At 50.7% G+C, this 23,286-nt stretch overlaps 6 protein-coding genes across 6 annotated transcripts; all 6 read right to left on the reverse strand.

Annotated features, from left to right (window-relative positions):
• Positions 1 to 3,205: 3,205 nt before the first annotated feature.
• On the reverse strand, positions 3,206 to 4,411 carry LMH87_001427 (uncharacterized protein; the record flags this gene model as incomplete). Its single annotated transcript, XM_056192699.1, has 1 exon — positions 3,206 to 4,411. The coding sequence occupies one exon, from the start codon at positions 4,409 to 4,411 to the stop codon at positions 3,206 to 3,208; it is 1,206 nt and encodes a 401-aa protein (XP_056049809.1).
• Positions 4,412 to 7,150: 2,739 nt separating this feature from the next.
• LMH87_001428 (uncharacterized protein) lies at positions 7,151 to 8,061 on the reverse strand (the record flags this gene model as incomplete). Its single annotated transcript, XM_056192700.1, has 2 exons — positions 7,151 to 7,991; positions 8,048 to 8,061. The coding sequence occupies 2 exons, from the start codon at positions 8,059 to 8,061 to the stop codon at positions 7,151 to 7,153; spliced, it is 855 nt and encodes a 284-aa protein (XP_056049810.1).
• Positions 8,062 to 9,101: 1,040 nt separating this feature from the next.
• Positions 9,102 to 10,805, reverse strand: LMH87_001429 (uncharacterized protein; the record flags this gene model as incomplete). The annotated part of the gene is made up of 1 exon (XM_056192701.1): positions 9,102 to 10,805. The coding sequence occupies one exon, from the start codon at positions 10,803 to 10,805 to the stop codon at positions 9,102 to 9,104; it is 1,704 nt and encodes a 567-aa protein (XP_056049811.1).
• Positions 10,806 to 16,487: 5,682 nt separating this feature from the next.
• Positions 16,488 to 16,973, reverse strand: LMH87_001430 (uncharacterized protein; the record flags this gene model as incomplete). Its single annotated transcript, XM_056192702.1, has 1 exon — positions 16,488 to 16,973. The coding sequence occupies one exon, from the start codon at positions 16,971 to 16,973 to the stop codon at positions 16,488 to 16,490; it is 486 nt and encodes a 161-aa protein (XP_056049812.1).
• A 1,515-nt stretch (positions 16,974 to 18,488) lies between these two features.
• On the reverse strand, positions 18,489 to 20,655 carry LMH87_001431 (uncharacterized protein; the record flags this gene model as incomplete). The annotated part of the gene is made up of 5 exons (XM_056192703.1): positions 18,489 to 18,741; positions 18,814 to 19,478; positions 19,660 to 20,392; positions 20,459 to 20,562; positions 20,614 to 20,655. The coding sequence occupies 5 exons, from the start codon at positions 20,653 to 20,655 to the stop codon at positions 18,489 to 18,491; spliced, it is 1,797 nt and encodes a 598-aa protein (XP_056049813.1).
• A 331-nt stretch (positions 20,656 to 20,986) lies between these two features.
• On the reverse strand, positions 20,987 to 22,699 carry LMH87_001432 (uncharacterized protein; the record flags this gene model as incomplete). The annotated part of the gene is made up of 4 exons (XM_056192704.1): positions 20,987 to 21,235; positions 21,323 to 22,048; positions 22,111 to 22,280; positions 22,354 to 22,699. 4 exons carry the CDS (start codon positions 22,697 to 22,699, stop codon positions 20,987 to 20,989), a joined length of 1,491 nt encoding a protein of 496 aa, XP_056049814.1.
• Positions 22,700 to 23,286: the final 587 nt, after the last annotated feature.

Here is a 23,286-nt window from a genome sequence, read left to right on the forward strand (position 1 = left end):
TCACGTCTTAGGTGTTACATCCCTGCAGGGTGCGCCAGGAGCTACCTGACTAGCAACAAGCGCGCGGACATCAGCCGAAGTCTGCAACGGAAACGTGTCGACCAACTCAACCTCAAATTACATTAACTAATTCTCTATTGAATGAATTGTCTTATGGCTCAACCTATCTCGAGCTTCCTCAAAGCCTCTGCTCGTAACCGTTTCTTTCGACTTCTCCAGAAGAACGCAATCAACCCGACAATTAGTAGCGCACCAGCTAGGCTACTTAATCCGATTAGAAACCCCACTGCAGCAGGGGGAATTACCCCGTTGGATCCAGTAGCCGATGATTCGCTTGCTTGCGCTGCTTTAGAACTTTGAATAGTCGACTGGGTCTCAACTGAAGACACAGACACCTGATTCGTAATAGTCGCAGTGAAAGTAGGTGGCGCCAACGTACGCGTCACTGTTACCGTGGGGGAGGCAATTCTGGGTATACTGTAACGTGTGAGAAGTCAAGATGCACGCTGAACTTAACCGGTAGTCTCACCTTGAGTTGGACTTGGATATCGTAGATGTTCTCGTTGGCGTAGTAGGTGACAACAGTTCTTTTGCAGGTGATACGATGCGCAAATGAGAAAGTGACGCACAAAGTGGCGTCGTTTTTGCAGAATTGGGATCCAATGGCGAGCGAATCCGAGTCGGAAGAGGTGAGTGGCCCTCGGTTTTACCTGGCACATACTGCTGATAGCTACGCAGATGCAACGGAGGTGGTTTGGATTTTCGGTTGTCCGCCTTCATTTCATGGCCGTACTCTAGGCACCGCTTTGTAAACACCGGCTTGGTGGTGAATAGCAATATTTATGTATGGCGCTGCGTGAGGAGAGCTCCAGCTGGACAGCAAGGTGACTACTAGAGACAATGATGAGCGGCCGTGGGTGTAATCCGCTATACTCGGACCTCCACTTATCAACCGTCCTATGCTCGAGTTGTGGCCATCCGAAACTATAATGCTAGAATTTGTAAGGGTTGGGGGGCCGTAATAGGTATTTATAGGTGCCCCAAAGCAAGAATGAAACGAAACGCTTGCGATGAATAATGACAAAGGGCCATGTTTCTGATAGTTCTTTATAGTAAAGTCTGACACGCTTGCTCATGGCGTCACCGGAACTCAACCTGATGGCTGTTACAAGAACCGCTGTAGTGCTAGGGAAGGTGAGTGCGATTCTATCTGTCTGTAGAATATCAGAATATTGTTCATGGAAAAGCAGGCAGCTTAGCGGTTTCAGCTCGTTCATCCAGGACCTACGTATGAAACACGGGGGGGGGAGGGGGGGGGTGTCGCAACCGTTAGTTGGTAGAGGTGTGATGTTTTGCTTGGGATTCAGGAATTATGTTAAACCTCGAGTGCTCTGAAATCTATAAATATATCTAGAATATTCTAAACTTCAAGCGCTCTTAAGTCTATAAATAACCTTGAGTGCTCTGAAATCTATAAATTGCCTAGAGTGGTCTAAACCTCGACAGCTCTGAAGTCTATAAATATACCTAGAGTGTTCTAAACCTCGAGTGTTCTAAAATCTGTAAATATACCTACTGGTAGAGTGTTCTAAACCTCGAATGCTCTAAAATCTATAAGTATACCTAGAGTGTTCTAAACCTCGAATGCTCTAAAATCTATAAGTATACCTAGAATATTTTAAACCTTGAGTGCTCTGAAATCTATAAGTATACCTAGAGTGTTCCAAACCTCGAGCGCTCTGAAGTCTATAAATAAGCACTCGAGGTGTCACAGCTGGTAGTCCTATCCTGTCTGTTCTGGCTATATGTGTGAGAGCAGTGCAAGACCTGGCGGTCTTGCATACTAGTCTTTTGCGTGGCGCAGCGTCTAGGCTTGTGAATGCTCCCACAGGTCGCACCGTGACACGAGGGCTTGAGTGCTTTGGAATCTAAAAATACACATAGACTGCTCCGACAGAGAAGAAAATACACTTAAAAGTGATGCTCTGCCACAACAAAACTCCAGCACATGGATACAAACAAATTGACAATACATTAGACTCAATAGAATGTCGAGTTGGCAATGCTAGCGCCAGCACGGTCAGACGGCTCATCCGTCGTGGGCAGCTTTCTCATACAACAGCCCGCGTAAGAGCTTTCGCACCCGATCGTGCTTCTTTTTCACAAGCGCCAGGTGCTTTGAGCTGTAGTGCGAGAACAGTGACTTCATCAAGTCTCTCCATGGCGCTCTCGTCTCCATCAAAAATATGATACCAGAAATCTTTGATGTGCCTCAGAAATGAGAGAAGTTCCTACAGGTCAGCTTTGGGTGTCAGATACGGATATATCGGACCTACTTGTTACGAACGACGAAAAAGTAACACAAAGGCGGCCCAGGGCGGCCAGGCTGACGGCCTGGACGAAAGGCGCCTGCACTCCGCCCGATTAGGACATGTGGTCACGTGACCACCCGGATTAGTGGATCCTACTGAGCCAGTGCTCAGTGGACCAAGCAGAGCGGACGATTAGTGGGTAACACTGATCGAAGGATTAGTTGCGAAGGAACTAATCCAAGGAGTACAATAGAGAGGTAAACTACTATATGAAGAGAAGGAAGACCGCAGCTAGTCTAGATAGTTTAGATCTCTATTGATCAATCTAAGCAATAGTTTCACTATTGAGAGTTCTACTCTTAACGAACGCCTACGATACTGCTCAACGTGCTACCCTGTAGCTTCAAGCCTGACTTACTCTCTAAGAAACAGACCTACTGTGACTTAGTAAATAAGCCATCGTTACACTACTTCGTGGCATCGCATGGAAATCATTTTATTGATCGCGCTCAGCCGCAACCCGCAGTATAAAGCTGGTAGGTGGCGAAATGCGTCAAATGCTGGTGTAAATTTCGGGTGTTTCCAGAGCTGTTCTAGTCGTTTCTTCTTGTTCTCTGACTTCGATGACGCCCCCAGACGCCCCCACCATCGATGCTCGAGGTATGGGTGTTCCTCGCCGAATCTCCCCTGGTATTCCCGAATCTTGCAGTAGTAGACCCCATCTCCTGGCTTTTTCTCACTAACATACTCTTTAACCACTACATCCATCCACATTTGGAGCAGGTTGAGTGGATGTACTACATATCAGGCAATTACAAAGTGGATGTAGTACATCTTGTACCTAAGTGTAGTGGATGTACACACGTGTATTTAAAGTGGATTTTTGAGGCCATTCACAACCTCCTCGGCGCCTGTTCAGCCTCGCTTTCCAAAATTAATACCACCAACTCTTCCGCCTGTTGCAGCTGTGATAAGTCGTCAACCTCGCTGGCGCTGTCCTCGCCATCGAATAGCCATTTTGACTCTGTCAATGCCAGCTCGTCATCGCTTAGAGCCCCATAAGTAGCATCCAGCTTACTCTCAACATGTGAGTTAAGCATCGGGTCTAGGTCCTTGATTAGGCCAGCACGGTACCAAGAGCGTAAAACCTGGCAAATGCCGATAATCTCAGCATCTAAGTCTGTACGCAAGCTCGAGACCATCTTGCCAGCGGCTGAAAACAGCCTCTCACACTCGGCTGACATTGGCTGGATCGTCAGGAAGTCCAAGGCCATCCTCGACAACCTAGGATATCTGCTTTGCTTAGTGACCCAGTAACGAATTGGATCACGAACGTTGCCGTCGCCGGCCTCACGATCCGTCTGCCACGCCTGGTACTCGTCGCCAATTATAGCTGGTGCATTGGTTGGTATTGAGCTTGGCAGACGGCTGTTCTTCTCGAAGGGGTTGAAGAATCGGGGCCGTTTTGCTGGTGGCTCGTCGTCACCTCTGCTGCTGGTTGTCCTAGCGTCAAGATGGGCGTAATCGGACAGCCAGACGTCAGCAACCATCTCTTTTGCCTTTTCAACCCAACTAGGCTTCTGAGACCACGTTTCATCAAACCAGTCCCAACGATAAGCTGGATGCAGCGCCATTGCGGTACAGTAAATCGGCGTCTCGTCCAGCCGCCGATAATACTCGTCCAGCTTATCCCAAGTAAGGTTGATTCCGATACGGAAGTACTCAGCATCAGAAAAACCAGCAGCAAGCTGCTTGTATTCTTCCAGCGTGCTAAGCAGCAACTCGGAGCCAAGTATCACGTCCCAAATATTACCGTAGGAGCCGGTCCAGCCCTGCTTACGCTTACGGATGTGTCCATCCCCCTCAAGTGTCTTTACCACAGTCTCAAAAACAGTCAGAACTGCCTCCAAATGGTAAAGAACCTCCCAGTCTTTGTCTGCTAGTTGATTCTCGTCTCGAAGAATACGTGGCTTTTTCGCCAACTTGGCTTGTGTTACTTGGCCAGTCCTTTTAGACCGATTCTCGTCCTCCCACTGGGCCTTATACCTGATCAGTAGGAGCTCGACAGAGGTTTTCAGTCGTAGAGCCCTGCGGATCATGTAGAGTTGTGACAGCCACCGTGTGTCGTTGTTAATAATTAGCTTGAGTGGTTTCTTCGATCGGAGCTTAAGGGTGGTAGCGCGATTAATTTCCTCCTGTTCGACATGCCGAATTAGTATCAGACGAATGGAATTTCCCAAAGCCACTCACCCTCTGGACCTCCTTGAACAAGTAAATTAACCGATGGCTAATGCGCACATCAGCAACGATGTTATGCAACTTGCCAACCGGCCCGGAGCAACTACGCGTCTCGCTATCAATTCCACATCTACGCGATGTGATCCTAGCAACAGCTCAGCTTGCAAGCCTTCTATAGCAAGCCCCGACGTCTGCGAGGCACTAGAACTCGATATCGCTCATCTTGCGGAAATGGCTCCGTACCATTCTTTCGTTAAGCAGGCGCTATATAACCTGCGTTGTTGTAGCTATCAATGGAATTTACATGTGGCCATTGACAGAAAGACACCACTCGACGACTCGGGGAAGCCGCACAGCCCTAACTTCTCCACGTGGGATATTATATCTGAATGCGCTATTCGTAACGCAGTGGTAGAGAGTACCGTGGGTGCTGAATGTGCTGCAGCACCAATGTGTGATATGGAGCTTCTGTTGCCTGCGCTTTTCCAATTACACGAAAACCCATTTCTGGCTAGGGAATCAGAGCTGGAACGGGCAGGTTTTGCGTTAAACTAGCAGTATTGGTCGCGATCACGTGTGGACAGCTTAAGCACCTTAATAGACAGAGGCGCTTAGACTGCTGCACTTTTTGCTAAATAAAATACAAACAGGAGCCGTTTTGACCGCGCTCGGCTGGGCCCAAGAAGTGATCTTAAGCCCGAACACGCAGCGTCGCCGTCGTTCGAGTTCGCATGCACATTGACTTGCCGGTGCCGCATGTATTCGTTGGAGACATTCATTGCGGCGGTGCGTCTCGTCGTCCGGGAAGCCCTCGTAGCCCGTCGATGCAGTCGGCCCGCAGCGCATCCTCGTCAAAGACGCCCGTGGCGCGGATCGGGCGATCGCGGCCCTCGGGGCACCGGCAGCGGAACAGGTCGATCCAGTCGCCGTGCCCCAGCATGGACGAATATTTCGTCGCATTTAAGTTCATACCTTCGTCTCTCGCAGACGTAAGAAGGATCTCTAATGAATGACCTGCGGCTTGCATCTATCCCAGGGCAGGTAAGTTGCGCAACTTCTGCGACAATCAAAATCACTGCTGAGACGAATAGGTCGTGGAGTGGCGTTTGTACTTAGAAAAGAACTCTTCGGGTCATAGCCAGCTCACATGCCCCAATATCTTCGTCGACATGCATGGAACAAGGAAGCTCTGTAGGTCGACGTGTGCAAATGCAACCCGGCCCAAGAGGCCAGGAGTTCCTCCAATATCAATTCGACTTCAAAAAGGTGATAAATAGCATTGCTGGGATCACGATGAAGCTTATACAATGGTATACCAATGAAGACGGTCGGTTTGGGCTAGACAGGCCAGACCTTTGTCCGCTTGGCTTTGACTTTCTCCGCGCACTTGAGCAGTGAAGAGCGTTAAGGATCTTATCGAGGTACGATCATAAATATTATGGCTAGAAAAAGGTGCTAGTTCGTATAGCACCCGCTGCTACAACTTCCTTGGCATAAGAAAAGATTGATTGGCTTGGTATCTCCGGCCGGCATTTGGTGCGATTGGGGATATAAACGTTGCTGTAGGCACTAAACTCCTAAGGCTGGCGACGAAGAGTTTGTCAACGTCAAAGCTTTCATCCGGCTCGCATCGCTACAGCTGGATATTGTACGCTTTTGTTAGCCTGAGATCAAAAGTAGGCTTTCAGGGATTTAGATTTTGAATTATGTCTAGCAAGAGATGAAAAATGATGAAATGCGACCGTAACTGAAAATGCCGACTCCCGATAGCGAGGTGGGCGTTTGGCCCCGCCTGCCGTGCGAGTGGGCGACTCTGTAGTGATTGGCTGCGGCGCACCTGCCAAGTGCGGCCCTCGCGCTTGGCGAAAGACAAGTCGCCGGGCATGGAAACAGGATACAGATCCATATCGTCCTGCTCTTCGCCACGGAGAAACAGTACACTGATCGGGCGAGTGCTGGTAAACATGTCCTGCAGCGTCTGCAGTCGAAAGTGTAAGTTGTCTTCCAGCGAAGGACGGCTGCCGTTAGCAGAGCTAGTGGAAGACATGGACCACGTCCGCTTGTGCTTTTGTACTTTGCCACTCCAAGGGTGTCAAGGGCATTTCCGTGAGACTCTGCGCCAAAACTACACAACTGGCGGGCAGAAATGAGCCCGAGGCCAACGGCGAGGCCCAATTCGATGTGTGCTTCTGTAAGGTTAAGCTGTTCCGGGATCACGGTGCCGAACGCAAGTTTTCGAACGACGTTGCCCATATTAAGGTCGATCGATAAGCTGAGGCAGCAAATTGTTCAGGCTGAAAGTGGTGTCAAGGATAGCAAGAGAAAGCGTCAGAGTATCGATTCGAAGGTTAGCGTCGACTCTCGCGCTGGCTAAAATCAGTCGACAAGAAGTTGAATCGGACAGCAATATTGACTTCGGGGATACCGGCCGTGCCAGGGGTCCATGTGACGCAGAAGCCGTCAAATGATGAGGATTCGAGTTCGCTGCGTGTTCTCTTGTCGTCACCTTCGGCTGCCCGTAGCTTGCCTCCTCGCTGATGAGCCTCATTAGTACCTCTGCCTTCCTTCCACAGTGCCCAGCAGACGCTAGGCTTTGATCGCTATTCCTCGTCCTCGAACGAAACGCGGATTAAAGTTCGATACCGTGTTCCGGGTTGGACAGGGCGAGCACCCTGTGTATCGGCAATGGAAAGAGGATAGGTCTGCCCCTTGTTAAGGTAAGTAATGGGGATCTCATCAGCCTCTTTCACCATGGCTGTGGGAGCGTTGAGCGTTGAGTGGAATCGAAACCTTTCGGCCGATGGTGGCAAGGGAAGGCTCATCGAAGCAGCGTTTGCCATCTGTGGGCTCTTGCACAGCAGACCAACCAGGCGTGCGTCAGGTTCCTCGAAGCCCATGGGCGACGGGTCTTGCTTCATGGTTTCGTAGCCCGTATCCTGGTGGACAAAGGAAGACGGTGCTAATGTTTGGCCGAGCACTTGCAGATAAGGCTGGAAGTGAGGCATATGCTGGCTGGGCACGGTGTGAATGGCCGAAGGGTCCATGCCGGCGCCAGACTGCATAGCTTCCAGGGAGTGCGGTGCGCCCAAGGGGGTCGTGACGCAATGGAGCATGGCCATGGTAGGTGCATACAAATCGTTGGCAAACGAGTTGGGATCCAACAGAGAAGGCGAGAACCGCCAAGGGTCGTTGTTGGCTCTTGGCGCTGGCTTTTGTTCATGAAGCTCTGGCCAGATGCTGTGATCGTTAGTATGCAAAGCAGGTGGTGGCATAATAAACGAGGCGGCGTATCTAAGCGGTGCAGAAGCGGTTGTGACCATGTCTGGGAAGCCAGCGGTTTGAGAAATGCCCGCCGAGCCCCCCTCGGTGGTGGCACCTATTTGGGGAAACTGTTGGCGAAATTTGGCGAGCAATTCATCGTCGGCCTTTTGAGAGTTCGTCCTGTATTGAATTAGCAGAGAGGGGAAAGGCGGCATCCGAGGGCGCAAGAAGGTTACCTTTGGCTGAACATGGTGCCGGTGATGGCGCTGTGCATAGGACTAAGTAGGTTGGGTCGCGTGGGACTGGGTCGTTTGTTTACAGGGCACCCGGGGTGAGAAGGAGAGGGCGAGATTAGGGTTGGCACGGCAGCGTAAATCTTAAGTTCAAGTCGATGATGTGTTATTGAGCTTGCCGCGGCGAAAGACTTCATAGATGTCACTGAGAGAGGTGGCGAGGTGCAAGCCTGCGGAGAGACGGAGATGTGAGTGAGCGTGAGTTGAGAGGTGTGAGTCGCGGTGTAGCAGGCTGTAGAGCAATTGTAGGGATGAGACGGTGGGCAGGTAATTCGTAACAGGGACAGCGCAATGTAAAGGTCGGGTATGAGATTGGAAGAACGAATGACCAATACAACGAAGGGACAGCAAGGTTGTATGAAAGTGCGCGGGGACTGGGAAGAGAAGAAGGGCAGTGTTTGAGAAAAGAGCTCGGCGATGGGGAAAGTATAAGAGAGAGAGTGGCATTGATGACAGAGCGGTGGAGGCCAGGTGGCTCTCCAGGTAGCTTTAGCGCTAGAAGAGAAGACTTGCAGGGTCTGCCAGGCCAGCACTAGGCGCACGCCCGGGCCTGTTCTGTCCGCTGAAGGCACTCACTAGAGCGTTAGGGCGAGAAGGGCCCTAGACAGAACAGACGAGGGAGAGAGGAAAGAGTAGAGTGAGGTGGAAGAGCAGAAAGGGCGAAGATACAAAGGTGAAGTGTTGTGGGATAGAAGCCTGCCCAATAGAGACAAATATATATATACAAATACGTACAGGTACCTCGAAAATCGTGGCTAATCAACCGTAGCTGATGCAGGTAGAAGAAATAACGAAGCGGTGTTAAGCCACGGCAGGCACGACGAGGTCATTGTCACCATCATCGTCACTGGGAGGCAGCTTAAGAAGAAGAAGAAGAAGAAACACTGGATCGGTGATACCGATTAACGTGTGATGTAATCTAATATGATATTGGATGGGTTGAGTTGACATTAGTGGTCAATGAAGTCAACTCGGTTGAACGACGTTCAGTGGTGTGCTACCTTGCTTGCATGCCTTTACTACCTCGCCAGACCCTTTTGTTCAGTTTACTGTTCGTCCAACTGCTCACATTGGCCCCATAATGCTGCTCGGCCTGGCTAACTATAGCGATCGCGCTGGTCATAATCGACGGCCGTGCAGCGGCCTTACGGACCAGGTCCTGGGTTTTCAGACTGGCGTCGTCGGCACCGCACCTCAGTGGCGTTCTCCGCCATGCGGAGATTGCGTCCACACTGCACCTTCTTGCCTCTAGCCAGAGAGCGTACATGATGACTGCAAAGAGAAGATGCAGGATGCAAACGATAAGGAGAATGAGGTACGAGAACCCCCACTGATAGTTCGAGTTGACAGACGTGCAAATACCAGTGACGTTCTTGTGCGAGTTGAGATCGGCGGTCTTTATTATCAGGTCATTGCAAAGCCACGCGGAAGGCATGTTGGTAGCTTCATCAAATGGCCACACCTCGATGTTGAGCATTGGCGCGTCCAACTTAATCATCCTGCTGCTAGATCCGGCGGAGTTCAAACTATCTCGGATCTCGCTCGTCTTGTTCAATGGGCCACAATCCGTCAGCATGGTGACATTTAGACCAGTCGTACTATTCTGACAGCGTGGATCTTTGGCGGCGGCGTTATAGTCGGCCTTGTATCGCTCATAGTATGCCACAACATTGCTGGTGTCCTTGTATCGTATGGGTACCGGCATAAGTAGAGACTGTATCGGACTGTTTTTGCGGTTTTGGTCGTGCACAGTTCCCCACGCCGCCAAGAGACCATCGGGCGAGGGTGTGCTCCAGCACGGTGTAATGGAGCAATTCCCCTGGCGAGCACAATCCCAATCACTTTCTAGCGCAGCCGGCTCTCCTGGGGCAGTCAAGGTCGGCGGCATCTCTATCGATGGGCTGTAGACGGCGACGTAACCCGTCATGGCGGAGAGCAGAGTTGGTATCGACGCTATATAAGCCGTGCAGACAAACATGGCGGTAAAGACTCGGCGGCCATGGGAGGTTAGTGGAAAAGCGCGGGAAGTTAGCGCCTGAAGAAAGGCCCAGAGCGACGAAACTTTGCCGGTGTCGAAGGCCACAGCACCATATGTCGGGAATCCCACTTGTCGCTCCACCATGACCTGAACGAGCGCCTTGTGGAAAACATGGTAAGCCATGTAGGCGAGGAGGAGCTGAGCGCCCCGCCCGACAACGGTGTCCCAGGCAATGTCGACGACTTTGGCATGCGTAAAACTCCACCCCGCGTCTTTGGACACAAGTATATCGACAGTGAAAAAAAGTTTCTTGTCCCACAGGCTCCCCTTCCCGGGAATGACAAAGTCGCCGTTAGGAAGACAACTGTAGCTGGCAAGCTGCTCCGCTAGCTTGGACGTATAAGCGCCTACAAGCACGACGGGGATGGCATTGACCAGCACCAGTATTAGGGGGAAAAGTTCATATTTATCGTGAAAGATGAGCCACCAGTGGCGAGGGGTTCGGGCAGAAACGTCGCAATAGACATCGTCGGAGGTGTTTGTGTATGTCTGGCCGTAAGCGTTGTGGCGACTGTATCCGCGGTCATTTTTTTGCTGACTGTTGGCTGTGTCTGACGGTGCTAGTTGTGATTCAGTGTGCCCAGTGCTGCAATGCACAGATGGATCTTCAGCTTTGAAAAGTAGCTGAAGCCCGGCGGCAGAGAAGTCACGTTCGTGTTGCATGCCGCCAGCCTCGTCTCAAACGGACCGAAACTAGACAGCAAATGGGACAGAGATTCCTCCTTGTTTGGCGAGAGCCCGTAAAACACTGCGTGTATCGAGGATACCCCACCCAGTTCCTGCAGCTGAACGGGCGAAACAACCAGAATTTGGGAAGAAGATGGTCTAAAATATTTCGCAAGCTCGAATTTGAAAGGGATGGCCAGGTATATCATCCCTCTGGGTCACAGCAGATGCGCCACCGTCGCTGGACCGCCTATCAAAGTCGGTGTGCCTTGGTGGGTCGCAATGGGGTCGCAGGCAGTATTACAGTGCAGCCGGCCCCATTGTAGCACTACAAAATATATACCGCTTAATTTCAATTGCACAAACCGTGACGGTCCCGAAGCTTGCGGAGCATACAATTTACACACAATCGGTCCCGAACCTAGGGAGAATGTAACCAAGCCTAAACGTTGTACTGGAAATAAAGCAGGACAGGGTTTCAAATAATCTGGTCGGCCCTGTGTTAGGCATAGCGATATCCTCGCTAGGGATGTAACTGCGCACATGCAAGACATGACACTTGGCGCTTTTCTTCCTTCCTTGACGACAAATCAATGAGTGCGGTCTCCACAGTCACAGAAAACATACAGATACTACCCACGCAGCTTTTGAAGGGATACGTAGACTCAGTAGAGATCCGGCCTCGCGGCACGAGCACCCGCCGACACAGATGGGTGAGCCAAGGGGCTGGTGTATCTGCTACTTTGGTTGCTGCGCGCGGCCGCATACTAAATTTGGAAAGTGCCGATGGAATAAGACGGAATGATCCACAAGCGAAACAGCCTAAACTAAGCCTGAAGCAGCTGAGATTGGCGTGTGTATTTGTCAGGTTGAACTTAACACAGGCCGAAAAGATGTGTGCGGTGGGGTGTAGAGTGGTCTGGTGAGCATCAACCTATAGGCACGATAGCCAGGACTGTATAAAAACCACTCACATCGTCCAGGGCCACCTAACGTCCTCCTAGCATGACTATAAGTTTCATATTAATTGAAAAGCTACGATCAATATGACCTTCAAACTCAGCACCGCGTCTAGTCGAGCCTGCCCGCCAGCGCCACGGCGCTGAACCGAGCTCAAAACTGGAAACAAATATGAAAGTGCCGCCCAGTGCAATCAATTACAGTGTTTTCCTAGCTGTCACCGCGACAAAAACATCGAACGTCTACAGAACACCACTATTGAGGGAGTCTGATGGAATAAACATCGCGTTATGGCCGAAAGCCGTGCTGTGGCCATAACTGATGTCGTGGCTGCAAGTCGTGTCATGACCGAAAGTCGTGTTGTAGCTAAAAGGCAAGCTGCGTAACTCAAACTCTGGTCAGGCAAACGTCATGGCCTGCAAGGTTGGAGAGCTTGCGCGAGCCAAAGTCTTTCTATAATATGGCGGCATAAACCTACATAGTGTGTCACTGCTGCTAGGAATAAATGTGAAATGCATTCATTGCCCACTTGCTGCAGGATGGTATACAATATACGGGGACACAGGAAGTTATTCAGAGCAAGTATTGCCTACATACCCGACCTTTTCTCGCACTATGCAGCCCTTTCTTCGACTTAAATAGTGTAAGCGAAATAATGAACCTAGTTCTGCGCAAAGCAAGTTACCGGCACGCACGCTTTGGCAGCTACTTGCGATGCTCTTCGACGTCCAGTGTGATGGTGATATTAGTTTTGCCGCTATTAGCATGACCGCCGCTTCGACAATCTCCGGCAAGGCCATCGGATGATCTTCTACATAACTGTTGCGACCTATGGCTATGCCATTCCCAGTCTCGACGACACAGCTACTGATCCTTGCAACGTCAGAGAACTTAGGCGCATGTGCTCCATGTAGGTCGAAAAAGCTGCCCTAGAATTTCCAACTCAAAATCGGCAAATGCGCCCCGATACTCGGCGTCGCCTTTGCTATTCCAATTTTCGACGCTACCGCCGAGGTCCGCGTCATGCGTCACCTGTCACGCTAAGGTTTCATCGCCACGCGAAGTACACCTCACTAATGTATTTCTGAATCGTTGAAGGCTGAAAGCTTTATTTGAGACCAAAATTATTATGTCATTGCTGGATACTCTTAATACAAAACCCAAATCATCACTTGGCTACGTTCTTCAGTCACTATCTTTTTATTTTCTGGAAAGCAATCGCTAGAAGTGAAAGCGAGCAGTGTGTATGCGTGAAAGCCATCGAAGAGTTTGAGGAAGCGCAGCGGACAGATCGCGCACCGGAATTCAACGGCAGGGCCCTGTAAACTGATAGCGCTCCGCACGGTCTATACAAAGCGCTAGAAGCTGAAGGAGGAGAAGCGATCTTAGTCCGTGCCGTGGTCGGCTTCCAAATACAGAACGAAGAGAAAACCTGAGGATTTCTGACCACAGTGTTGAAGGCCGAGACCGTGTATAAGTCTCCCAGAAGCTCTCCCGCGCCATATGCGTGTACCATATAGCCCTTCCAGAAGCAGAGAAGCCGTACTTGCTCGCACTGAGGGAATGAACGAGGCAGCAAGACAGTGTTCCAATAATCCCCGCATCCTAAAACTCAAGTTCGGACTCTTGCATTGCTAGAGGTTGCCCAGAAGCTCATCCAGAAAGAGCTGTCGGATTGACGGCAACAGCTAGGAAGCAAACATGAAGCAAAAGAAAAAGAATTGAAAAATGAACAAATGCACAAGCTGTTCGCTGGAAAGCAGCATCCTGCTGTCTTTCAGAAACGACGAGCGGGCCATGACACAGCCAGGAGGCCATTAGGGCCTTGGCCAAGCGTTCGTGTGTTACGCGGCATGCGTTTTAGCCACAACATGATTTTCGGCCACGACACGGCTTTCGGCCACAGCACGACTTTCAGCCACGACACGATTTCGGCCACGACACGATTTTCGGCCATAATACAACTTTTGGCAGCAACACGACTATTGGCCACAATGCGATGGACGAGAAGTCACGCCACACAAGCCAAAACAACGGAATTACTTCTATTGCGGCACTCCTTTCCTGGATGTTAACCCAGAGACCGTTGCGGAAGAGCAAGTCCTTAAACGGTCGGATATATGCCAGGTACTTAAACGCAATCACACTCAGCTCCGCTCCCAATAACCGGGCCACGACAAATTCGCAATTCGTAGATCGTTTGGCCTTGTGATGCCGGATGATGTACCACGCTTGCGTACGTGGTTTCTGCATGTCTGCTTCGGTCCTTCTTGTTGGGCTGGGCTTTGCCAAGCCCAATAAGTGCTGTCCATAGGTCTGGGAGGTTTTCGGTAGCTGTCTCCATGAGACGGAGTTGTTCAGCATTGGCAATTTTGTTGTTGCTTATGTATTTGAAGGCGTCTATTACAAGCCGGAGGACGCTAATTTCGTCATCATAACGGCGTTGAGTTGCGTCCGCAATTTTGTCCGTTGCCGCCCTGAGGCGGTCGCAGCTGAGCTGGAGTACTGGGGGGCTCGATCGGATGGGAATTTGTGCGGTGAAGGGGTCTTCCGTCCCTGCTCTGTTTCTTGCTTGTTGTTCATGTCGGTGCGCTGTAAGGCTACTGAGCGCTTCATCTGGATCAACTGCGCGTACTGGGGAGCTGCTCTCCAGCATACGCCTTCGCGCAAGCTGGTGAGTGCTTGCCAGGGCAGCGACAGGTCGTTCAGGAGTCCTGAATTGAACCTGCCGCTGCCTGGAAGTCGTCGGGGACATGGTGCTGGCTTTGAAGCCCAATGGTAATAGGGGGTTGTTAGGGGCCGCTCAGTGGATGTATGCGTGCACTAACAGCACTGCAGACCCACTGTAGATGTAATGGGAAGGTTTGGCAAGAACGTCGGATCCAGACTCGCAAACCCAATCGGGTAGGCAGACTCGTTACAGTGGCCAGTCCAGCCAAACCATCAGGCATTCATCTCCAACCGAACCCTTCGTTATCCTTCCAGAGACGACCGACACTACCTAGATGCCACGCTGCAATCGCTCTCGCTGCGAGTTTATACAGGGACTCCTTACTGCATCTAGATGAACAAGGGTTCACTCCAGGATAACCGTTTTATATGGTGGTGTGCTAACTTGAACTGGTGCTACAATGCCTAGGCTATGTAGAGTTAAGACGCTAGGGACTGTGGTATTTATAGGCAGCTCAGCAAAGAATCATGTTTCTGCTCTTTTGGAAGAGGCTCAGGAGGCAGAAGATTGTTGATCGCTGAATGAAGATGAACATCAAAAGAAAAACGGGGTCTCGGCATTGGCCCGTAAAGCCTGTCTAGGAACATATATGCCTCTTGTCCCGAGTATGAACCGCTGCATGGGTTTTACCATAATAAGCTGGTGGTCCCTTGGCAGAACCGAATTAATCTTCATCCGTCGGTAACTGCGCGGAGTTGGACCGGATCCATTTGCACTAAAGTCTGGATCTCTTCTGGTTTGAAACCGAGCTTCTACCACCTCATCGGCCTGTCGTGTCTTGGCGATCGCCGGTTTTTCTTTGCGCCCGATTGCCATTTCCCACTGCTCGAGCAGGGCGTAGAGCCACAAATGTTGGTACGCTGGAGCTTCTTGACAAATTTGTCGTTGAACTGTGGCAGCAGGTCAGTAAAAACGCCTCGCGTGTTGTCAGCATGTTGGCAGAAATCATCTACAGGCTGCTGATCCAAAAAGGACGAAACGGTGGTGCTGAAAGGTACCAGTACAGCGAGCAAAGTAACCTAGGAAAGGGAGGCTCCTGGGGACAGTGGCAGTTTCGGGACTTGGGGGGCCAAGGGCATTTCGAAGAATTCACTAATCCAAAGTGTCCTCCCGCCAAAATTGCGATATACATCGGTCTAGGTAGCTTCGGCAGCAAGGACCCCGTCAACGCCAAATTCAGCGGTAGTGAGTGTCGCAGATGTTGATATTGTGAGTTCTGAAGGCAGAACCGTGCTTTTCAATGCCACCAAGGGAATGCATCTCGCCAGCGCTTGTGTTCTACTAAATTATGGCGCAGACCGGACATTGACAATAGATGATCCGGAAGTTTTCCAGATTCTGCAAAATCTGCAGACATTTCCTCACCCTTGATGTAGTATGAAGAAGGAAATCAGATATTTACTCTTTTTCAATACTAGTCAATAACAATAGGATTTCTCTTGCTCCTCCCCTGCTCCCCATGGTCTTTCCCTCCCCTCTTCCGCTTAAGACCCTGTGTCAAGTTCAAGGATTCGAAAAGCCTAAACATCACGACAGGGCCTTTCGAACAGGCGTACCACCTTGGTGTGCGGTCCCACCAGTCCCTGAAGCTAGGGCTCAAGTATTCCAACAACAGTTCAACAACGTCGGTATGACCATAGAATGCCGCTAGGGCTAGGGATTCTTCTCGTTGCTGCCTGCGGGTATAGGGAAGAAGCTGGCTGACCAGTTCAAGATGCCCACGAGCAGCAGCACATGGATAAATGGAAAGACGAAGATAGCCGTGATCTCGTGTCAGAAATTTGGAGGTAAAAATACTTCCGAAGTCGCTGGCGCGATCAAGGACCAATGGTCCTGGCCGGATGCCGGATGCGTACATGACCTCGATGACGTCAAATCTGCCGAAGATGAAAGCAGTGCCCAGGGCGGTGTGACCATCTCTGTCTTTGGCGCATAGAGGGATCCTACCATCGTCGAGTAGTACCTTGACTGTTGGCGCCGGCCCGTACCTAGCAGCGACGTGCAGGGCTGTATCCGTCCGTGGTGCTTAGATCAATGCCATTTGAGGTGAGGAGCAGTTTCAGAATCTCGGCGTCTTTGGATTGACATGCTAGGAAGAGGGGTCGGCCGTAGTCCGTGTACCGAACACCGTTAGGCTCAATATTGTCGCACTCGAGAACCTTGCGCACAACATTTGTCAGGCCTGAGGATATCGCCAGAGTAAGAGGTCTCCATGCTCGACGCCCATTTCGCATGTTCACTTGTAGGCTACCATGCTCGATGAGTGCCAGGGTGACATTCTCGTGATCTTCTTCAATCGCACAAAGAAGAGCGGTGTCACCATCGTGGTTCCGCGCGTCGGCTCTGAAGCCTTTGTGATTCTTCAAAGCCTGGATGTGTTGCACATATCCTTCGGTGGCCAGGTAGGGTAGGCAAGTTGCGCCAGACTCCTTCACATTCCTACGCCAGAGGTACGGTTGAAGTAGCTGGTGCATCGTGCGAGCTGTGTGACTCAAGGAGCTCACCTTATTCTCCGAAAAATGATCGCAGACTGCTAGCCATAGCTCGGGCGGAAGCCAGCAGGACTTCGTTGAGCGCTCAGGCAAAGACTGTCCTCGAGGCGGAGACCGGACGGCGAGGCTCGACCTTCGTCCGTACATCGTTGCCTGCGTGGGCAGAGACTGACTGTTTTGGTATCGAGTGTGGTCAGCCGCGGGTGTGGTAGGTTTCTGCAGAAGAGAGGAGGAAAAAAAGTTTGCTTCACGAGGAAGGGGGGGAACCTCTTATATAGCTAGGTTCGCCTCGCGGCCGCCGTCGAAGGCCTGTGATCAGCTAGCACGCAGCTACCAAATCCTGCCGCGTTTTGCGGCACTGTTCTAGTAGACTTCCATCCTTTCAGAGTGGGTAGACGAATAAGTGCGCCCTCTGGCCATTACGTGGCGTCTTGGCCGGCCGAGATGCTTGGGTGCATTAATGCCGATGACTTCCGTGATGTTCGCCCCCCCGGACAAGTCGAAAGGCCTGGGTACATCCATGCCGAGGCTTTTTGTGATAGCCATTTCATGAGACAGAGTGACCCAACAAGGTTCTTTAGATCCTCTCTGTCTTTGATTGCCAGCGCCAGCGTGTTTCTTGAGGAGTGTCGTGCGCTGGGTTCGGGGGAGGCGAGCGGCACGCAATATTTCCGTAAGGTTGACCTCGTACTCACCGTCTAGCTTCCTAACAGTGACGATGTGCTGCCCGTGCGTGTAGTAGAAGGACTCTACTTCATCAACATCCCCGCAAGGTTCGGTATCGGGCAGCGAGATCTGGTCGGAACGATGACGGAGTGGGCGATGGTCGCAAAGGGTAATCTGTCTGCATTTTCAGTGGAGTCGCCACTCAGCACGGGACAAAGCTCAACCTCCTTGAGTAGAGCGGCTGAATGAGTGATGCCATCACAGATGGCGTCATATCTTGCCGTCTCACAGGCAGAGTGGCTTTGGTTGACTCTGGCGCCATAGGCAAACGGGCATCCATCTGTCCGCTGACTCTCCTCTCCGAAAAGAAATTCCAATATCCATCGATGTAGATCTTCCATATCCTGTTGAATTAGATATTCTCATGCTGTCATTCGGGGGCGTGTTTCAAAATTCAGTAGGATAACATCAATGTTCTCTGACTGAAAGTCGCCGTGATACAAGGTGAGGCCGTGTAAGTGTTGTAACGCGTTGACAAGCTGTTTCAATGCAGACTTAAACTCGCCGGCGCGTCACTCATAGTGGAGCTGTGACGGTACAAGGGCGCCATCAAGGTAGAGTGCGACTTGAATGAAGTAATTATTCACAAAGAGACAAGGAGAGTTTCATAAGAAAAGCTCTCGCACACAGCTATTTACACGAAATTAAGGTGGGGCATTCGATTAGACGCGGTTCCCTTCGCACTTCTGAGCCAACGGATTCAGTCCATGCCATTCTAGTCAAGACGATGTAGAGATGGGCAGCAACAGTGGCTTCCGGGAGGCTTGTCTCTCACGGCTGCGATTCTTCTCGTGCCTTTGCAACAGCAAAGCCAGCTAGTTTGATGAGCACTGTAAGAAAAGCTCTCCCCTGTTTATACAGTTCTGTCTCAACGCACCCATTGCATTGACTGGCCATGTCGCTCAACACATCTAAGGCCAGACTGAGCGCCTCCATGTCCTTTCGCGCCTGTTCCTCAAGAGGGTGTAGGAGAATGTTGACAAAAAGCGGTGGACTAGCGAGAATGACATGAAATGCAGCGTGCCTAGCGTATATTATTTAGCATTACTTTCTAGGCAATTGGCTCAGACACGCATCTGCCTGCCATTTTACTTACCAAGGCTTTCGAGAAAATGTACCTGCTAGTATTGGCTCCCCTAACATTCTCAAAGTCGAATGGCTAGCCTGTACGGACATGTCGGTACTTGAGTGCATCACGCTGTGGATATCTCGAGGCATGGTCGTATATCTCTGTAGACTCGCTCCAAGTCTTCGAACAGTTGTATGAATGGTGCCAATGGTGTAATGGTAGTCGAGCTGAAGCTGCACAGATCGGAGACGGGTACCAAATCTGGTATTGGACGGACGCGGACGCGACAAGCTTGGCCGAAGTTCTAAAGGAACTGTAAGTCGCCAGCCCTCGAGCTCGTCATCCAGCAGGCGTATCCTAGAAACAAGCTCGGGTGCTGGAACTGTTAAGGCTGACGGCGAGTAGAGCAGTTGAACAATCTTTTCTTTCAATACACTCAACCTAGGGTCTCCGGTGTAGAAATGTATGAGCTTTTCTACAGCAAGCAGGCCAAGTGCATCTTCCAGCTCGTAGCGTAATAGCTGGGTTTCAATATGCGATTCTGGCACCGTCACGTCGCAAAAGTTACTGGTGAGGATGGGAGGTCTACCCGAGAGGAGAGAGTAGTCTTTATCCAGAACGAAGCACTGCCAGAACAGCTTTCGGACTAGATAATCACAGCCTTGTTCAGCAAGGCTCAACAGCCTTTCGGTCTGCGGTGGCTTCAGCAAGTGCCCGTCGAGCTCACAAACCATGCGGCAAGCAGTTGCATGCAGCACTAGAGCACCTTGGTGTTGGCCAGTTATCGTTCGGTATTTTTGCTAGAACACATAATAATTTTTTTTTTGTTCAGTTGTATACTGTAATCCACAAACGAAAATAGCACATACGTACCAGCAACAAAGCAGCGTAAATAGCTATAGGGTTTGTACAGCCGGCGAGTCTGTTCAAGATGAAGTCCGCCTGTTCTGCGTATGATTCGGCGTCACGTAGTATGCCGGCGGATGCCGGCACCTCCAAATAATGCAGCACACAAAATGCCGCAAGAATGAAAGCCCTAGCAGCCAGGGGTAAAGCGACGTGTGAGCGACCATCATCCGAAGACTCGTAGGCCGTACTGGTGATAAAAGCCAGGCTGTCGTTGTCAAGGCAAGGGAAAATAAAACAGTACAGAGACTGCGGGAAGCTATGGAGCGTTTTTTCGGTGCATTCTCGACTGGGAAAATCGGGGAATAACGAAGAAGCAGGTGTACGTCCTACAAGCGTCGTTCGGACGGGGGTGTGAAAGAGAAATGTTCTTAATACTCTGGTATCTTGGCCAGTTATTAACGTCATCCAACTCAGCCCGTCCTCGGAAAAGACCCTAGTTCCGCGATGATACCAGTTGCCTTGAATAGCCCGTGTAGACCAGGCGATATAGCTACCAAAGGCATTTGGTGAATCCTGGTCGGTCAGAGTTGGGGGTGGATAACATTCAGCAGTGGCTACTTGTGAGCTTGCTTCGGAAGAGGAATTTAATGTTGTTTGCCCACACGTGGCATGCTCCGAAGGATCTTTCTGCGCCAACAGGTTCTCTAGCTGCGCGACTCTCTCCTTCAAACGTTCATTTTCCGTGGCACGGGGAGTACTATCAGGAATATTAGACGATATACGGCCCACTTATTCCGATTGCAGGTTTCCGAGGTCAACATACCGAATATTAGTCCTTACCCGCTGCTGTCTGGTAAACTTGCATTCCAAGTTTTGATGGCTGCACCAATTACACGGAGAACCGGGGCCGGGTAATGCGCACTGAATCTGGGCGAAGATTAGCCCCCACGTAGGCGATGCCGGTACGGTTTGGCAAACCTTTCTCTGGAAGCAGGCATCGCAAGCTCGCTGTTTTGGCATTTCGCTGGCGTTATGTCACAAGACCCAGACACGGTTTTGGGAAACAGAGATTCAGAGAGCTGCCTGTTCTTGCCGCGGGATTACAGTGCTGGTAAACGAGGAGGCTCGGAGTGGCGCTCGGCGAGAAAAAAGTCAAAATGTTGAGCTTTATGTGGGCCGAGCTGCCACAGCCAATCACATTTTGCAACCAACCGTTAGGGAATTGATAAATCTTATACTCTATATTAATGTAAACAGGCTTTAATTTAGTAATATTTTCATCTCAACTTCATGTAAAATTCAACAGCCAAGTTGGCGTTTTATGTGTGCCACTCCGGACCGCTCCTGACGCTTAGCTCTTCTTTCTCCGTAGGAAACTCGTCACGACTTCTAGATGTAGCAAATGCTTCCTGCAGAGATAGACGTAGAATGTGTAGGCAGAGCTTGCTGACGCAACAGCAATCAGTGAGACTAGTGATGGCCACTTGAACTGGCTGGGCTTGGGCCAGATGATCGTCGTTGCATAGGCGATGAGCTCAAAAGCATTTTGCCAAGCCGCCTCCACGGAAGAGAATGCGCCGCGACTCTCTGCCTCAACGTTCTACCGAGAAATGCCAACCTGTCAGCTTGTATCCCAAAGAAAGAACAGAAAAGAAGCCTTTTCGGCCATGTCCATTGTGCTCCTTACCTCTTGAACTATGAATTGAACGCAAAGATCAAAGCCACGAAGTCCCAGCCTGCTTAAAATGGTTCCGCCAACCAAACCCCCGGCTGAGAGAAGAGGGTTTTGCTCACATGTCCAAAACACGGCAATTCCTGCTAAGAGCATAGATACCTGCCAGGTACTGAGCCAAAGACCAGCTCGAACGGGACCGATACGACCCATCAACCAAGGGGCAGCCCAGGTGGCCAAGACCTCGAAAACGACGCTCAAAGTCCTCGCCATTCCGATTTGCGTAGAGTTGTAGCCAACCGAGAGTAGAAAAGTGACCATTTGGCCAGCAAAGCTCAAAACAGTAAGATACAAAACGGCTCCGGCTATGGACGGGAGAAACGCTTTATGCTTGAAATATAACGAAAAGTCTTGTTTGAACCTGCTGAAAAGAGTAGTTAAGACGGTCCAGTTGGTTTTAGAGACGTGTTGCAAGGTTGTTGATCCACTAGTTGGCAGCTTGGACACCTTTGCTTCCTGTAGCCGCGGTACATCATAATAGACCCGTGCAATAGCAAAATACTCAACAAAGATGGATGCGGCGTTCATGCCAAAGTTGACAATAATGGCTAGCCGGGAAGTATAGCCGTCCAGTAGAGCGATGAAAAGAGGGCCGAATAGCTTACAGAGCAAGTCAATTCTTCTCATCTGAGCGTTGATGATACTGAGTGCTTCTGGGTCCTCTTCAGCGACAACGACAACCTAGTTATTCACACGTCAGATCCATCCTTGGCCGGTATCATGCCGTTCTAGTATTAACTCACCCAATCTTTCTCCACAGAGACCAGGTTCATGATAGAGCAAAGCTTCTCGATGCAAGCAAAAAACGTTACAAGAGCAAGCATCCCAAGCCTTGCGGCGGAGCCAGCTGACGGGCCAACTGCCAAGATATAAAACACAGCACACGACGCAGCAACCACAAGTCTCTGGTACACTAACACAGACGGGTTGGTTTTTGTACACACGGCGCAGGAGACTGCGAGTTTTAGTGGGGTTCCTTCGCTCACCTATCGACACGCGCACGACCTCGAGACGATTGCCATTGTCAATGTAGAGCCCAATAGCTGGGGCAAATAGAATGGCAGACAGGCCACGAACAAGAGCGTAGACCGACATGGGCATCAAGGTTCCCGGGAAGACGGCGGCGAGATACAGGACTGCGCCGAACTCGAAGACGCGGGAGTTCCAAGTCGACAAGAAATGGGAAATGTAGAGCCGTCGGGCAATCGAAGCGGGAACACGATGCAGTGCCACATCTGGGCTACGCTGATTGTATTCGACATGATGGGTAGACAGCAGATGAGTATCCTCTGTTAGAGGACTGGACGCGTTTGATGGTATCTGTGCTGCCATTGCCCAGTACTGGTTAATAGATGTTGGAAACAAGATCAAATGAACAACAAAGGGGGGGGAAGGGGGGGATAAATGGGAAAGGCGCAACGATGAAGAAGGCAAATGCTCTTAGTTAATCGTCCCACCGTGGACAAATTCAGTACAAGTTTACACTAGCCCTGACTATTTCAATAGCTGGCCGGGACCGACCAAGTCTTTTTGACAGGGGCTTGTGGTACAACGCCCTCTGCCCCGCCGCCACGGACAAAACTCGAACAATTCATCCCGCTTACTCAGCAACTTCATAGCGGCTGCGACGAATGTAAACCCTTTCATGGGGCAGAGGCATGCGTGGGAGCTGTGAAGCGGCTGGAACGAATTATGAGACAGGCAGCCTCTGATTCGGCTACGCAAAAAGAAAATTGCCAGAAAATGAGGGAGCAAAACTTCATAGCCTGTAGCTACCGCGTGTGCCTCAAGAAGTGGCGCGACTAACATGACCTCAAGGGTTACGCGTGTCTGAAGCAGCTCCCCTGACGCAGCTGAGCTTGCGCACACACCACTGTGGCTTCGTTTTTGCTTGGCATCAACTCACATTCATTACTTAA

The sequence above is a fragment of the Akanthomyces muscarius genome, chromosome 3, assembly GCF_028009165.1.
Source record: "Akanthomyces muscarius strain Ve6 chromosome 3, whole genome shotgun sequence".
NCBI lineage: Eukaryota > Fungi > Ascomycota > Sordariomycetes > Hypocreales > Cordycipitaceae > Akanthomyces > Akanthomyces muscarius.